General features: G+C 53.3%; 1 protein-coding gene across 1 annotated transcript; it reads left to right on the forward strand.

Annotated features, from left to right (window-relative positions):
* Window positions 1-14: 14 nt before the first annotated feature.
* ALKBH5 (alkB homolog 5, RNA demethylase) lies at window positions 15-17,316 on the forward strand. The gene is made up of 5 exons (XM_063414023.1): window positions 15-311; window positions 473-1,289; window positions 7,192-7,272; window positions 11,456-11,611; window positions 13,249-17,316. The coding sequence occupies exons 2-5, from the start codon at window positions 571-573 to the stop codon at window positions 13,430-13,432; spliced, it is 1,140 nt and encodes a 379-aa protein (XP_063270093.1). The 5' UTR covers window positions 15-311; window positions 473-570; the 3' UTR covers window positions 13,433-17,316.
* Window positions 17,317-17,570: the final 254 nt, after the last annotated feature.

A 17,570-nucleotide genomic window follows, 5' to 3' on the forward strand; every position in this document is an offset into this window, starting at 1 on the left:
GGGCCGGGGGCGGTGTCGGCGCGTGCGCGGCGGGGCGGGGCGCGGGGCGGGGCGGCCCAGCGGCGATCCGGGATGTCGGGCCGGCTCCTGGTGACGTAGCGGGAAGGGCCGCGCCAGACCCCCGCCCGCCGCTGTCCCCCGGCACGGCACGGGACCCCCCGCACCTCCTCCGGTTGCCCCCCGCCATGGGCAGAGCCGCGACGGTGGGAACGGGCAGGGCGTGCGGGGCCGCCACTGGGAATGTGCCAGGCCCTGCCGCCGCGTGAGCACCGGTACCCGCAGCGTTGTCCGCGCCCGCCCCGGGCCGAGCCGTGAGTGTGGCGTCCGCCCCGGGAGGGAGGGAGAGGGCGGGAGCTCTGCCCGCCGGGAGCGGGGTCCCATCTCCCGTGGACGGGGGGGCGGGAGAGGGTCTGGCGCGGTACCGGGATCCCGTGCTCACCTCCCCGTCCTGCGGGGCTCTCTCTCCCGGCAGGGCGGCGGGTGCCATGAGCAGCAGCTGCGCGTCCCCCGCCGCCGCCCGCCGCCGCCTGCAGCGCCGGGATCGATAGAGGCGGGGGCTGCGGACGCGCCATGGCCGGCAGCGGCTACACGGACCTGCGGGAGAAGCTCAAGTCCATGATGCCCTACCGGGACGGCCACAAAGGCGGCGGCGGCGGCCTCCCGCGGGAGCCCCCCGAACCTCCGTACGACCGCAAGCGGCGGCACCAGGAGGACTCCGGCTCCGAGCCCAGCGACTACGAGGAGCAGAAGGAGGAGGAGGAGGCTCGGAAAGTCAAGAGCGGCATCCGCCAGCTTCGCCTCTTCAGCGCCGAGGAGTGCGCCAAGATCGAGGCGCGCATCGAGGACGTGGTGTCCCGGGCGGAGAAGGGGCTCTACAAGGAGCACACGGTGGATCGGGCGCCGCTGCGGAACAAGTATTTTTTCGGGGAAGGCTACACCTATGGGTCTCAGCTGCAGCGGCGAGGCCCCGGCCAGGAGCGCCTGTACCCGCGGGGGGAGGTGGACGCCATCCCCGAGTGGGTGCACGACCTGGTGATCAGGAAGCTGGTGGAGCACCGGGTGATCCCCGAGGGCTTTGTGAACAGTGCCGTCATCAACGACTACCAGCCGGGGGGCTGCATTGTCTCCCACGTGGACCCCATCCATATCTTTGAGAGGCCCATCGTCTCCGTGTCCTTCTTCAGCGACTCGGCGCTCTGCTTCGGGTGTAAATTCCAGTTCAAGCCCATCAGGGTCTCGGAGCCCGTTCTGTTCCTGCCCGTGAAGAGGGGGAGCGTCACGGTGCTCAGGTAACTCTCCCGCGTTGCCGAGGCTCCGCCGGCGAGCCGGGGCCCGGTTGTGTAACGCGGATCACGAGGCGCATGGATGCGCGCCCCGACGGCGCCTCGGGCTCCATCTCCCTCGCCTGTCGGCGCTCGGGGGTTCACCGTGGTGGAAGGGGAGAAGGGGGGATTTGGGGCTGTCTTGCTGTCGTGGTGGGTGAGGATTTGTGTGGGTGCCCTCTCCACGGGGCTGGTGGGAGCGTGGCTGCTGGCGGAGCTGAGCTAACCATTGAGTTCTTGTAAATGGTTAAAATAACACGTTAAGGCACAAAATGGATCCTTTGGCCAAGAGTGGTCAGAGCGGAGCAGCTGGTAGGGACGGGGCTCCTGGGTCTATTCTTAGCTCGGCCGGTGCCTCTCTGACCTGACCTTAATCGTGGAGAGGAGGTGTGAATGGCCTCGTGTTCCCAGTCTGTAAACTGGGAGTGCTGAACCCTCCCTGCCCAGCGAGCACAGAGTGCAGAGCCCCGCGTGATTGTCACTTGGAAGTGCAGCGGGTCACAGGCACAGGAAAGGACTTTCTGCGTGTTGAGGAAGAGCCCTGGAAGGTGGAATGACCTGCCCAAGGTCACGCAGTTGGTCGGCAGCAAAGCTGGGATTGGCACCGGGAAACGCCTGTTTCCTAATCCCGCTGCCTCCCGGTCTAGGCTGGGACGGGGAGCAGGCAGGTGAGGGGACAGGAGGGGCCGGAGTGTGGGGATCCTGCCGGTGTCCAGCTCCTGGGGAGGGCAGCTCGAAGCCTGGCACCAGCACTGCCAGTCCCTTGTGTCCCTGAAGGTCAGAGTGCTCCCTGCCAGGAGCAGGGATCACCGGGACCGTGCCAGCAGTGCTGCGAGCTGTATCCTCCTTTGGGGGTGGTTGTTTTGGGCTGGGGAAGGTCCAGGCCGGTTTTCTGGGCTCCCAGGCCGTAACACAATCCCTTGCTTTGGCTTGTAAATTGATCGCCGCAGGGTTCGGGAAGGAATTTTTCCCCCCACAAACACACGGCCTCCTTGACTGGTGCATCAATAATAAATGCTGAGATCTCGCGTAGCTTTTATCTCGGAAAAGCTGCACAAACATTAACTAATCCTCGCTGTACCCCAGCGTTAGGTAACTTGTGTGGATTAGCCAGGGATGAGGGAGGCTGCGGAGGGAGTCGGGAACGGCGCTGAGGACGTTTTCTCATTCTCTGGTGGTTTGACAGGGCTCGGGGGGCAGAGGTCAGGGTGATTCTGTGAAATGGGACCCAAGGGGACCCATCCTGCCCTGTATCTTTTTACTGCAGAGCAAACTTCATCCCCAGGGATGGACTGCCGGGTGTGAGGCAGCTTCTCTGCTCCTTGATTTCTCTGAGATACCAGGAAGGAAACTTTCTACCCTAATTTTCCTGCTGGTGATGTGAACTCCTCTGCTGTCTTTTCTTATCAGGCCTGGATGAATAGTTGTCGTTCCTTTTTCAGCCAGAGGCCTTGTTTTGTAAGGACAGTGAAAGTTTTATCCTGCTTGGAAGCATTCTGGTAGAGCTGCTAATGCAGGGTCAGCCTCAAGTCTTGCAGTCAAAGCCTCTTGAAAAACTCTGGAGGAGGATCTGCAGTGGAGGATGGTGGGAGGAAGAGAGATGCTTTCTCTGCTCCAGGACCAGAGAATGATGTTTTCTTATTCCAGACCTTTGCTCTTCCTTCAGAACTGCTGGGAAGAGGCTGCTGGCTCAGGGTTTATGGAATTGGAGTGAGGGGTCTCCCAGGGGTGTTTGGGCTGTTGGCCAGTGTCACTAAGGTGCTGTAATCAGTTTGTTAACGTGGCTGAAGCAATCCTACAAACCAAATGAAGATATCTTAGATATCTTTTCCCTCCAAATCCAAGGGCTGCTTTCCGACCCTCCCACTGCAGCTTGATCATGGTCAGATGTTCTGCCTTCCAGCAAGTAATAGACTTTAAAACAGGGATTATTTCAAATTTGGTACAGCAGTTAGCATGTACTTTACACTCACTTAAGAGAGATTGTGCCAAAGTTCTGTGTTGATAGGATCCTGGCTGGAATCACTTCCTTGCCTCACAGCAGATTTCCATCTAACCCCAGCAGTTCAGGAGGAGCAGGGGAGGTACAGACCCTGCTCAGGGGTGTGTCAGCAAATCCAGCCCTTGGTCATGACTCAGTCAACTCCCCAAACTTGGCGTTTTCTCCTCTGGGTAAACAGCTGCTGGAGGCAGTTTCCCTGGCGATAGGGAGCGGGCACAGATAGAGGTGGCATGCCTGTAATGTGTGGGATTCAAATCCTGCTGGGTCAGTGGCTGCTCCTGGCATGCAGCCTTTCCGGGGAAGCTGGGGTAGCCGTGTGTGTTTGGGGGCTGTGTGGGAGTCATGAGGATCTAAAGGAGGCTGTCAGATCCCTCTCTTTTACCCCACAGCACTCTCAGGCTGGCCCCAGATTGCCCCTGTCCCATTCCTGCTCCTCGTTCCATAGCTGCCGACCCAGTAAGAATTTTACAGAGGGGCTTTCCCCGTTCCTCTCCCTTGACTTTGTTTGCCTGCCCTGAAGCAGGATGTGGTGTTTGCCAACACTGAACCTGCCTCAGACTCCTTGGAAAGTGTTCAGACCTCAAATGACAGGTGAGGTGGAACAAGGTTCACGTGGCTGGGCTGTGCCCCTTGGCAAGAAGCCACCCCATGACCTGCTGATGAGCCCCTCCCTCTTCCAGCAAGGCCCTTTCTCCTCTCCTTTCACATCTGCAGGGAACATTTGCTCTTGCAGGCTTTGAGGTCTAGAGGATGACCTCCCCCAGTCCCCTCTTCTCCCACAGCCCTGCAGGTGCTCCTGCAGGTTTGTCCCAGTGGCAGCCAGGCCAGGAGGAAGCATCAGCTCAGTGTGTGCTGCTGGATCCCAGTCCTGTGACCCAGCAGCTCCCTGGGGAGGGCTGCTGACCTCTCCATGTTTGTGGTTTTTTCTTGTTTTGACAATAATTTGGTGAGCATCAATCCATAGAAGCAGTGCGGGGGAGATGGAGGGATTTGCCTTTTCATTGGAGGAACGTGTGCTTTGAGAATGCTGGGACTGGGAAAGAGGGAGGGAGCAGGGGCTGTGTGCAGCCAGCTGGGATGGGGGGTTCCAGGTGGATCCCTGCCCTGCAGCTGCTGTCACAGGAAGCAAATCTCAGCACTGAAACTGCCAGGTATATTATCTGAGCGTTGGAAAGAGTGCAGCTGCAGTTGCAGGAGCGAAAGGCACAGGTAACATTTCCCAAATTCCTGGAGCTTGTGCCATACGGGCTTCCCTCCCGCAGCTGGGGAGTGCTCCAGGTCATCTCCTGGCTGTTTGGAATGGCAGAGGAACGCTGTGATGTGTGTCCCTCCTGTGTCTGGAGGCGTGCCTGATGGAAGCATAATCAGAGCAGGTCGGAGTCGCTGGAGGATGAACCTCCTTCCTTCCCAGCTGGAGGAATCTCTCTGCAGCTGTCTGCTCCAAAATAGCCTGATCCCCTCAGAACAGGCTGTTGGTGCAGAGGAAGTTCCACGTGTGCCAGTGGTGATGAGGCAGAGATTTGTTCGAGCTTTTCTTGTTAGAGTCTGTAGAACTTCAAGGCTTCCTTTCTGGTGACGTTTGCACAAAAATATCCACTTTTATCTTGTGTGAATCAATTCTGGCTCGGCAGCAGCTCTTCCAGATGGAAAAAGAGTCAGGGAAGGGTTGGGGGTGTAAGGTTTGACAGGTTAGGTTGGGGTTGGGGCTTTGGTTTTGGGTAGTGTATGGAAAACATCAGCACTTCCCCGTGTTCTTCTGGAAAACGCTCTGGGATAGAGATGTCACACTCGAGTGTTCCCATGCTGTGATTTTTCTTTCCAAGTCACTTTGGGTTTCTTCTCTGGGCAAGAAATCTGTGGGTAGACCCTTGATATCATTATGGGTGTTTTTCTTCAGGGTCTGCCCCTTCACCCATCCTCAGGGTGTGCAAGACTGGGCAGTGGGTGAGAAGTTGATGCTGGCACAAGGCAGCACAAGTATGACACAACCAAATAATGCTTTTTTTTCATTTCTCTGCCTGTGCAGAGGCACACTGTCACTGTATATGATACAGTGCAAACAGAGTTTTCCCACACCAGTTTGGCCTTGGGGCAGACTGGTGTGTCCCCCTTAGGGCCTAACACCAGAGTGGTGGGGCTGTTGATGCTGCCTGTGTGCATCTGGGACCACAAACTTCCTGGTGCCACTCTGGAAATGATCTGGAAAGGGCATTCTTGCCTGGGATAAGGAGTGAAAAGGAGTGTTGAGGTTGATATCTCGTGATGGAGAGTGTGGGTCTGGAAGCAGACCCTTCCCTGGTGTTCAGGGTGCTGCTGAGGATGCTGAGTAGAATGTTAACGTGGGTGATATTCATGAATTCACTGGAGCTTGACGCAGAGATTCCAGGAACATAATAGAGCATCATCATCAGCCCCTTGGTGTAACGCTGTTGTGTTCTGCAGTGCCTGGAGCACGGTGGGGATGGACAGATCTGGTCAGATCTGAGGCTTCCAGCTCTCCTCACAGCAGTAAATCTGTGTGTGAGGAGGTGTTTCTGGGTGAGTGGGTGGGTTATCTAACCAGATCAAGGAAACCTGGTCCTGTCCCCGGAGAATTGCGTGTGTGAGCTCTGTTCTCTGCTCAGGGTGTCCTGAATAAACTGCCAGCCCCTGACCCTGCCACCCAGGGGTGACACAGAAAAGCCTTGTGGGGACATTGGGCCTGCTGATTTCTGCTTCAGGCTGGGTGTGCAGGCTTAAGCAATCTTCACCCAAGTGCCTTCCAAGGTGTTCCTGCCCTTGCTGAGTGTTCCAGGAAGCTCTGAAGATGTTTAGCTCCTCTTTTCCCCATTCTGGGCTCCAGAGGGCTCTCAGTGAGCTGACACTCTCCAAACGGCAGGTAGAGGGCAGGCCCCACCACTGGGATGTGCTGGCTCACACCCTGGAGTGACAGGCTGTGCTCCCAGCACGGTTTGTGTGTCACCACAGCTGTGGTGGCCGCTCTCCACGGACCCACCGTGATTTCATCTCTGCTGGGCACAGGAGTCCAGCTGAAAACAGAAGCAGCCGTGAGGAAATGCTCCAGTGTGTTGTGGGAAGCTGGGGCTGTCCTTGCTCATGGCTTTTCTCCAGCCTGCTGAAGGTGTGGAGTTTCTGGAGTGGTGTCACACAGTGAAACACTCCTGCTGAACAGCTACTGCTTGAGCCTGGGCTTTTCCTCAGCCCAGGGGGTTTCACCCTGTTATAGGGAGGTTTTAGAGGAGTGCAGCTTGGTTTGCAGGTCTGAATTTGTAGGTTACCCCAGGCCTGGTGCTGTTCTTGTGGTGGCTGAGGATGTGCCATATGATGGGTGAGGTGTCTGTGCTCAGGGAAAGGGGCTGAGAGGCTCAGCTCTTACTACAGCTGCACCCCTCTGTGACTAAAAAACCTCCTTCATCTGTTACATGTTTGGGTCTGGGTGTGCTGCACATCTGAGCTGTGAGAGATGGCTTTTCTCGTAGGCAGGCATGTTTGAGATGATGCTGTGGAGGAATGTGCTCATTTTTTCCCCTCTTGCTTTCTAACTTTTTCATAAATTAATCGTGTGAATCTACAGTTCTACATTTCTACATGTTTTATTTCACAGTGGCAGGTGGCAGTTTCCTCTGGGGAATGCTGAAAAATTGAGTTATGAAAGCCCCCAAAACCCCCTGACTGTCCTCATTCTTTCCTGATGTTTGTTCCTTTCTGTAATTCCTCCAGCTCCTGTGTGCCTGGGGGTGGTGTTTGCAGGAGGAATTCCTGGTGGAAGTTAGGAAGTACTGGCCAAACTGAGTTTTTCAGGCTGGAAACCACTTTCTGCCTCTGCCTGGCATCTCCCTGATGGTGGCTTTTTGTTTCTGTTGTCAGTGGGTATGCGGCCGACGAAATCACACACTGCATTCGACCACAGGACATCAAGGAGAGGAGAGCTGTCATCATCCTCCGAAAGTAAGTGTTGAAGCCCTCCAGACTGCAAGATAAACGTGGACGTGGTGTCATGATGCTTAAACACTTGAAAACTGCCTTGCTTGTTAATTTGCTGGCTTGATCTTCCACCTTGGTTAGGGTTCACTCTGACGCTCGCTCGTGTCTTGCCGTACCCAGCAGTGGAAGTGGCTGGAACCTCTTCCTGCAGGGTTCATCTCTTCCTGCAGGGTTCATCTCTTCCTGCAGGGTTCATCTCTTCCTGGCTCTGTGCAGCAGCGTTTCATTGTAATCTCTGGGGTTGTACACCCTGCTGGTGCCCAGCTCCAAACACTGAGGATATCAAACTCTCTTGTTTTGGGCTGTGTGTTCAGGTGTGTGGTTGTGTGATATCCATGTGTGGGTTACCTGGACTGTCCTTTGAAGCTGATGCTTGTGATGAAGAATGTCCTGTGAAGCAGAGAGTTTTCTTGATATCATGGCTTTTCTTTCCTGTAGAGAGAGGAAGACACTGGCTTTGGAGGGAAACACACAGAGAGTTCAATGCTCATTATAGAGCTTGTCCTTTGAGTCTGTGTTGGGAAGCCAAGCTCCATAAGGTGTTTTAGGAAGGGGCTTCCTGTTCTAGAAGAGCACCCTTGATGGCATTTCATCAATCAGTGCTTGTTCCTAAAGCTCTTAAGTAAAGGGAGACAAAGTAAACTAACCCCACCCCAAAGTCCCTTGGTAAAACCTTCTTTTCTGCCTAGGAATGTCATCTCTCCTCAGTTCCTTCTACTAGGAGACTGGAAAATGTAACTGCCACACATTGCCCCTGCTAACTGTGCCTTGGAAGGTCTGAGCAGTAACTCTGCTGTCAAGAAGCATCTTTGTAAATGAAAATACACAACTTTGAGTGCTGTAAAGCCAGCCAAAAACGTGGGCATTGGTGGCAGGGCTGTGGTTGTGGCCCAGGCTGGCATAAGGCTCGCAGGCAAGCGGTCTGGATTCAGACTGGATGAGCTTTTGGATGGCTTAGTTGGTTTCAAAACAAGTCTGGCAACATTATGAGGATATGGCACAAGGCCAGTGGAGTGGAGTTGGACATCTGGTTAGAGAAACCCATGGAATGAAGGCAGCAAAAACAGCAGCCCTGAGGCATTAGCCAGGCAAAATGAGCCCAGACCCAGGGAGGCAGGATGAGATGTGGCAGGAGATAGAGTGGGATGGAAGGCAGGCTGTGGCCAAACCACCCCACAGCTGGGTATGGCCTCGTGAGGTCTGGGGCAAGAGGCTGTGATAAGAACTTAGAGCTGTTGTGTTCGTGGTGTTGGAGCAGCCAGGGAAAAGCAGCACAAGTGCTGACAAGGAGGCAACTCCAAGCCTTGTAGCTGCTCTGGTTGGACTTTGGGAAAGAGAAGCTGCCTGTCCTAGGTTGTGGAGCAGTTCCCTGGAAAAGACAGACTCAGATAAATAAGCTAAAACTGATGCAGTTATCAAATGTACCTGTTTAAACTGGCACTGCCTCTTGCTTTCTCCAGCCTTGCTAAGCTGAGGGTGTTGGATTGTTTCAGGCAAGCCTGGCTGCCCTCAAAGTGCATCTGGGCAAGAAGGGACCTTAAACCTCACCTAGTTCCAACCCCTGCCATGGGCAAGGACACCTTGCACTAGACCAGGCTGCTCAGAGCCCGTCCAGCCTGTGCTTCTCTGGGCATCCTGTGCCAGTGCCTCACTGCTCTCTGAATAAAGGACTTCTTTCTAATATCTAATCTAAATCTTCCCTCTTTTAGTTTAAAACTGTTCCCTCTTGTCTCATGATATCTCCCCATGTAAAAAAATGCTCTCTGTGTTTTTTATAAGCCCCCTTTAAGTCCTGGGAGGAGCAGTGAGCTCCCCCTGGTTGGATGTACCCAGCTGACTTGGTGCATTCCTGCTGAAGGGACAGAGCCCGTAGCTCTGCTGGCTTTGTTTGCTCACCCACCCTGATTTTTGGGGCCTGATTTGCTTCACGTCAGAGCAGAAGCGTCTCTGCCCATCAGACACTGAGGGGCTGACCTGACAGACAGGCTGGACAAAACCACACCGGGGTTTTTCTCCCGAGCAAAGCATAAACCCCCCCCTCCCCTGATAATTATTTCTGCGTAGCCTCCGCAGCCGTGGTGAATCCGTGGCAGCGTTTGCCGAAGGCTGGGCTGTGACTGCTGCCAAACAGAGATTATTAAAGGCTGCTGATCCCAGCGAGGGCGGCCGCCTCCCTGTGTGCCCTCTGCCCGCGCCGTGGGTCGCTGCACAACCTCCCCATCCCCGGGTTCACGCGGCCGTGCCTGGGACGGGCTGTTATGCAACCAGGAAAAGAGAGAACAGCCACTTCCTCTGGTGGCCCGTGAGCACCAGGGCTGGGGAGCAGCCAGCAGCCTCGTCAAGCTGCCCTTTCCTCCCTTTGGTGGTGAGGATCAGCCCTGAGCTTTCCTGATCAGGTCGGTTGGATCATCCCGGTTGGAGCTGGGATATTCAGCTCTGAGCCTGCTGTGTCCCTGGTGTCTGAGCCTGGCTCTGCTCTTGCCTCTGCTCCGAGCGAGTTTTCGCTGACAGCAGCAGGAGGACAAAGCTGTGGGAGCTGGAGGAGCAGTGGGGTTTTGCAGGATTCCAGAGCAGGTCACAAACACTTCAGTGCTCGGTGTTTCCTGTGTGTTGGATCACAGGGCTGCTGGGAGCCAGCGGGGTTTGGAAGTGCTTTGAGCCAGGGGAGGGGAGGAATGGTGCTCTCAATTTATGAGATGCTGGGAGAGGTAACGTGGGAGGTTTGTATAAAAATGAAACCTATTGAACAGGGTCTTGAAAGCAATTTTAGAGGCTTTTGCTGCCATTCTGCTTCCACTCTCATAAACAGAGTTTCTATATTTAAAATAGATTGGTACATTGTTCTCCAGTTTGGTGTCACCTCTCCTTGTACCTGGCCAGAGGGAGCATGGCTGGTGTTCCTTTGCAGTGTGTTGGGGGTTGGTTTGTTTGAATGGCAGCCCCGCAGTTCCTGTTGTATTTGAGAGGTGTTTAAACCACCTCACTTGTCACGGGCAGGATCTGCAAGGCCTGTGGTGTTCAGGCTGGACTGGGTCCAGCCCTGGAGCTGAGAACAACTCAGGCTCCAGCCTGGCAGCTGCCTGTGGAAGTGTTCCTTGTTCCTGGCATGCTGGGCAAACTCAGGCTGCCATGCCCAGCTTTGCCTGTGCCAGGCTGGCATCACCCTGATGAGCTGAAGAGGCTCTCCCTGATGGCAGAGAGAAGCTTGGCAGCTGGATGTGCTTCCTAAAGGAGGTTGGGATTCTCCTGTGGAAGCCTCCCTCAGGAGCTAAAGTTCAGCACTGGAGACCAAATAGAGCTTCTCCCCCTTCATTTTTGCTGCCTCCTCCACCTTGTGCATGATTACAGCCCTGTGACAGTTCTCCTTTGGGATGGGCTGTGCTTGCTCTCCTGCATAGCTTGAGTGTGTGCAGAGCTGCTGGAAGGGTGCAGCTCCTGTTTGCTACACCTTCTCCTGACTCCTACTTGGACTCTTTGCACCTCTTAGTCAAGCAGAGGAACACCTGACCCCGGGAGAGCCGTGGGCAGGAGGGAGTTTCCAGGTGGAAGCATTTATTGCTGTTGCAGGTGATGATGCTTTTGCAGGGCATCTCCCACCCAGGTGGCTTAACTGGAGCTGTGAGTTATTGCCAAGTGATTTCATGGGATTTCACAGCTGCTCCAGCACCTCTGCTCCTTATCACAGAGCTGGGGTTGCAGTTGCATTCACCTCATGACTCTGTGTCCCCAAGCCAAGGCAGGATAAAGGGGAATGGCTTCAGACTGACAGAGAGTGTGTTTAAATTTGATATAAGGACAGAAATCCTTTCCTGTGAGGGTGAGACCCTGGCACAGATTGCCCAGAGAAGTTGTGGCTGCTCCATCCTTAATAGTGTCCAAGGCCAGAGTGGACAGGGCTTAGAGCAGTCTGGTCTGGTTGAAGATGTTCCTGCCTGTGGCAGGGGATTGGAAATGAGATGATCTTCAAGGTCCCTTCCAATTCAACCCATTCTGTGATTCTGTGAAGTTTCTAGCACCAAAGCTGCAGCTTGTTGAGCAGTGTGGTGTTCCTGCCTCTCCTCCTGAGCTGTGGGGTTGGGGTGGAGGGTTCTGCTGTGCCATTCTGTAGAAACTCCTTGCAAATTCTCTTCTCTTTAAATATTTGCAGAACAAGACTAGATGCACCTCGATTGGAAACAAAATCCCTGAGTAGCTCTGTGTTGCCACCAGGTTATAACTCTGACCGCCTGTCGGGAAGCAACCGGGACCAGATCCTGAAACCAAAGCGGTCCCATCGCAAAGCAGATCCTGATGCTGCCCACAGGTAGGATCGTCTCTGCCAAGAGAAGTGTTTGGGATTGTGTCTCTGAATCAGTGCATAGCTGAGGTTCCTGGCCTCAGAACATATTTAAAACCATTCTGATTTGCACCTGCCAGGTGCTTTCTGCAATGCCCAGATCTGTTTTATCAGAATGAGCGCTTTATATGTTCCTCCCAGACTTGTGGAGGCTGAGCTCTGGCTGTAAGCAGCTTACATTGTTTATCCTGTGAATGGCATAATGAAGAAGCAATAGATTTGGCTGGCTTTTGATAATGCAGTCATTCAGAACAATAGTTTCCCTGCAGCTAATCATTTTTGACCTCTATTGCCAAGCAACCTGTGCAGCTGCGTTAAACTATATTATGAAAGCAGTCCAGGGAGGGAACGTGAGGGTTTGCTATCTGGGAAAGGTTAAGGACTTCTTGCAAAGCTTCTCAGGCCTGTTTTGATTGCAGGGCTGCGTGTGTGTATTTTTGTGTGAGAAAGCAGACTGTGTGGATGCTTAAGCCTGACCTTCAGGGAAGCTCCTTGCTGAGGTTTCAGACAAGCTTGAGCTCTGCAGCAAGGCTTCCCCTAAACACCTTGGTGTGAGCACACTGATGGCTGTGAGTGATAGCCAGTCTGCCAGCTGTCCTGCATATTCCAACTCCAGAGCTTCCTGAGGATCCAGAGGGCATTCTCTGCACAATGGGTACAACCCAGAAGTTGCCTTGGTCACAGGGCTTGGCTCTGTGCGGTCCCAGCCCTGTTGGAACCTGTCCTAGAGAAGGAGGGTGGGGATGGTTTGTTTGTGAGCAGTGTTCATCCACCTGGACGCAGGCTGGGAGGATGGATGAAGGTCTGAAGCTGGGCTGCAGATGCAGCTTCCCTGGGAGCACGCAGAGGGCCGGTGTCCGATTAGAGGGGCGATCATGCGGGACAAATGTGCACATCCGTCAGAGCTGTTTTTCAGCCTGATGTGACCTTATCAGGCTGTGGGGGATGGCTTGCATAGGCTCCTGCAGCAGATGGGTGTGAAAAACATGTTTTTCTCTTTCTCTGGCCTCAGAGACTCCAGTATAACAGGTAGTTCTCATGGATATCATAGTGGGATCTCTCAGGAACCCCTTGGATAAAATAAGTGGTGTGTGCAGCCCACCAACCCAGTCCTGCTAGAAAGTGATCAAAGGCAGCTCTGCAGAAATAACAATTGCACTGTGCTAATATCTGAGAAGACAAAGGATTTTGGAGCTGTGGTGTGATCCTGCACCATAAGGAGCTCAGCTCTGTGCTCTAAATTCTGCTGCAGTAGAGACAGACCCCTCTACCCAAGGGATTTTTCTTGGGGCCACAAGTTGCAAGTGAAAAAAAAGAGGTGACTGGAAGTGTTCCTGGTGGAAGTAAAGACCAAAGCTTGCCTTGGGAAGGGAAAGAACTGGCCCATCATAGCAAAGTTCTCAGCTCCCCTTGGGAGGTGCAACTTGGTGATCTGTTCCTGCTCTCCCAAGTACCCAATGCTGGGAAAACAGGCAGAGACAAATCTGCAAATCACGACAAATCTTATCTGCAAATCACGACAAGTGACCTGCAGGTAGGGTCCAGGAGGAAGGCCTGGATCCCCTGGTGGTGTGCTCTCACTCCTGTTTCCTCCCTCTCCACAGGCCACGGATTCTAGAAATGGATAAGGAGGAGAACAGGCGCTCGGTCCTCTTACCAAAACATAGGAGACGGAGCCACTTCAGCTCCGAGAACTATTGGCGAAGGTCTTACGAGTACACAGAGGACTGTGACGAGGAAGAGGAGGACGGCAGCCCCGCCAGGAAAGTTAAAATGAGGCGACACTGAGGATTGCACTTCCCCGGCTCGTGGAGCTGCTGAGATTGGCCTCCAGTCTGTGAAAACTTTCTCCTCCCTCTGGCTATCTTCCATCTAGCTTCAGTTTTGGTTTTTCCTTTCAGGCTGAAGAGTAAACAGGAAGGATTTGGTTTTATGAATGGAGGAATGCTGAGACATACGTGAGGATGGAACATGTCCAGTGCACGTGGTGTCCTGAGTCATGGGTCAAGTGGGCATCTCTCCCTTAGGAAGCAGATGAAGTTATGCCAGGTTGTCTATTGGGATTTCTTTTGAAAACACCAAAAAGTTTAACTGTTTCATTGCGCAAGAGTCAAGAATTGTATTTTTGTTTTGGTTTTTGGTTGTTTTTCTTTTTCTTTTTTTTTTTGTTTTAACACTTTTTCCTTTCCAAATGTTCTAAATATGATGTTTGACCCCAGGAGCTGAAATTCCATGGTGGGCTTGTATTCCTTGTTTCACCAAAGGGCTCCTTGGTCTTTTCTTACCTGATGGTTTTCAGGTCTGTTTGAAGGGTGCCCTGCAGTAACTGGAAGTTTGAAGCTTTGCAGACCCCTCTTGCTGCGATTTCAAAGGGTTTAGGACATTTTTGTTGCACTTTAGTGTTTTAAATGCCGTAGGTTTCCTTTCCAGACCCTTTTCCCAAGCCAGCGTGGGCTCGCAGCCCTGTGTCCCTGCACTGCCCTCTCTGAGAAGAATGTACTAGAGCTCTGGTTTCTCAGTGCTGGTCTGGCTAGGGCCGTGCTGTGGCTGAGGAGGAAGGATTGGCCCAGCATTGTCCCGAGATCCATATTGGAATCTCAGGGCTGCCAGGTGAGGGATCACACTGAGCACGTGCTGCTTCCCAGAGCTGGGGATAGCAGAGAGGAGTAGGAGACGCTGTGCTTGTGAGGGCTTGTGCCTTGGCACTCCCGAGAAGAGCCTTTCTCCTCTGCCCCTTCCAGGTGGAGAGAGCTGGGTCGGTGCAGCATTCCCAGCACAGTTTCCCATCCCAAGGGACTGGCTGCACTCTTCACAGAGCAGGAGCTGCTGTGGCCTTGTGGGGGTGAGCAGCTCTGTCCCCTCCAAGGCTGGCTCTGGGAGCAGGGACACTGCAGGGGCTGAGTTTGCTCCCAGTTCAGTGCATCCAGCACTGAAGTTGCCTGCTTTCTCCTGGCTTATTCCTGCCTGTGTTCCTGGGCTAGGGAGTTTTCTGGTTGCTACAGGAAATGCTGAGAAGAATCAGGCATTCAGCCCTGTGGAGTTGTGTTAGAGCATCTGCCATCATCATCCTCTTGTCCCACCTGGTTTGCATTAGCCCAGACCAAAGCCTTGGTGTTTGCAAAGTTGGGGGCCCAATGCCATATTTAGAGCTGTACTTTTAAGGAAAACTTCCTCCAGTTGATTCTTTGAACCCAAGTGTTGGCAGTTGTAAGGAGTAGTCTTATTTTTAAATTTTTACTGCTTTGCCCTCCCTCCAATCGTAGTTTTTCTTAGTGTTGTGTCCCCCACACACTTCACGGTCTGCACGCTTGGCAATAAAAATATGTAATATATTTTGAAACCTGTTTGCTGCTGTCTTGAGGGGCTCCTGGTCTAAAACAACCACCCAGGCGTTGTTCCCTGCAGTGCTGATGGAGGACATCTGCTGACATCTGGGTCCCACTGTCTGATTTTTACCTGGTGTTGAGGTTCTGCTCAGGCTGGATCTTGTTCACAGGAGCTCAGAGGATCAGTGCTGGCCTGTGGAGGTGTTGGTGAAGTCCCCAGTGCCTGTCTCTGATTAGCCAAGGGTTTTCTTGGTGAGAGCCCCCACTGGCTCTGTGCTGAGGCACAGCCTCTGAAGGAGCATGTCTTGTCAGTCCAGAGATCCAAAAGTTTGTGCTCCTGCTGCTTGTGAAACTTTGAAAATGCCATTTTCAGACCACACAAAGCATTTGAAGCAACGTTCCTCACCCCTCCCAGCTTTCTGCTGCGAATCCAGGCCAGCTCTTGGCTTACAAAGCCCTTGTTTTGGAAAGCTTGGCATTCCCCTGATGGCAAAAACAGATGCAGGGAGCAGAGATCCCTTCTCCTGATGGCTTTGTCTTCTGGATCCATCCTGGCCATGCCCTGTGCCCATCGTGGTGCCAGGCTCTGCTGTGGGTGCAGATGGTGACAGAGGTCACTGCCAGAGGTCTCAGCTCTCCCCTCTCTCCTCCAGGCTCCCAATTTTATCCTTACCTCTCCAATATGGATACTCTACCCTGGTGTCAACTCAGAATGAAGCTGGAGCAGCCAGCCTTTCCACAGCTGCTTCCCAGAGCAGGACTTGCACGGGATGAGGCTCTGTCTCTGGACATCCTGAGGTCTTACCTCCAGCCTGGTCCCAGCCATCACCACCTCATCCCGGTCCTTGTGCAGTCTGTACATGTGCAAGTTTCCTTCCCCAGCTTGTTTCGGTGTTCCTGCATGTCCTGCTCGGGAGCTTTCCCCTCCTTCCCTCTTCCCATCCGTGCAGAGGGTCAGAGTTGGCAGCTGTGGCTGTGGGGACAGGAGGAGCTCCTCTGCAGCCATGATCTGCTCTTGGTTTTTATCCTGACTGCTTGGGGCTTGACACCTTGGAGAGAGAGGGAGCGGGATGCAAGCGGGCAGAACCCGCAGCATCCCTCAGGAGAGGGGTCCCCAGCGTGCAGGCAGGGCCATCTTCCCACTTGTACAGACATTTTCTATAGACACGGATGTATATGTGTAGATAACATGGTTTTTTAACTCTTTTGCACTGAACAACATCGGAGTGAAACCTGGATTCGAAACTAGAAGACATTTTTCCCACGGATCCAGAGGTCTGGATCCTTCCTGTAACCTGTCTGGTTGAAACTGTGGCTCGGAATTCCTGGTTTTCTCTGTTGGGCTGCACACAGGCATCAGGTCAGGCTGGTGGCACGGGGCTGGTGCTGAGCAGGGAGTGGGGTGAGCTCCAGTTTGGAGGCAAAACTTGTCCCATGCTCCTCCCAGGCCATGCACAGCCCTGACCCTGCTGGTTTGTCGTGTGTCTGATCTGGCTGTGTGTGGTCCAACTCTCCATCCACCCACAGCGTGTCCGTGCTCAGCCCCAAACTGGGAGCTACATCCAGTGTGACAATCCATGTGCCCAGACCCACAGCCCAGACCAGGAGAACTGTCTTTCCTAAGGAAGGGGAGGAAGGTGGGGTTCATCCCTGCTTTGGTGGGGTTCATCCCTGCTTTGGTGGGGTTCATCCCTGCTTTGATGGGGTTCATCCCTGCTTTTTTGCAAAGAACAGGAGGAATTTGGGTTTGTTACTGATACCGTATCTCCAGAAGGGTCAGTGGTGGAATTCTCCAAGCCCGTGGATTAAAACAGCTGCCAGGCTTTGAGGAGGGTTTGGGGGGGCTGGGGTCTAGACCCCCACCAGCAGCAAAGAGTCTTTTACCTGCCAAAAGTGTTCCCTTTCCCTGTTGGGAGGAGAAACATTCGGCTGAGAAATGTCTCTGCTCCTTCCCCTGCCCACACTTAGAAGTTCTGGCTGACTTTAATTTTTGTTTTTTAAAAGATTCTAATTTTTTTTGTTACCAATAAAAATAAAAATTAAAAAAAAAAAAAAGAAGAAAGTGGCAATATTTTTTTCTGTAAGCTTTTCCTAGGAAAAAGCGTGGTTTGTAACAAAGTTGTACAGTTCTGAAGTTTGAGATACGAGAAGTACTGTGTGAAACGCTGTAAATGGGGCAGAGATTATTTTATGTACAGTCTGACGTGGGGGAATCTTTTAATTCCGGTTGATTCTTAGGAAGAATTTGGTTCTTCACTGTCAGGGTTTGGAATTTCATGGTTTCATTATTATTTTTTTTTTCTTGTATAGATTGCTGCATTAATTGAATAAAAGCAGAAAGCATCACTCGGCCTGGCTGTGTGGTAGTTCTGGGGGCTGGGATGTGCCTCGATTCCCCCTGGCAGGAACGAGGTGGTTGGGAGCAGGGAACTGGTTCTAAATAAAGGGAGTCACCAGCTCCCTGGGGACAGGGTGGCCAAATGTGGTGGCTGTGCTTCCTGTGATGTCCTAGAAAGCAGGGACAGGGATCTCTGCCTTCTTCCTCCTCCTCTTCCTACCAGCACCCTGTGCTTCGGCCTCATTCTGAGCCCCTCTCATCC

This window comes from Prinia subflava, chromosome 17 (genome assembly GCF_021018805.1).
Source record: "Prinia subflava isolate CZ2003 ecotype Zambia chromosome 17, Cam_Psub_1.2, whole genome shotgun sequence".
NCBI lineage: Eukaryota > Metazoa > Chordata > Aves > Passeriformes > Cisticolidae > Prinia > Prinia subflava.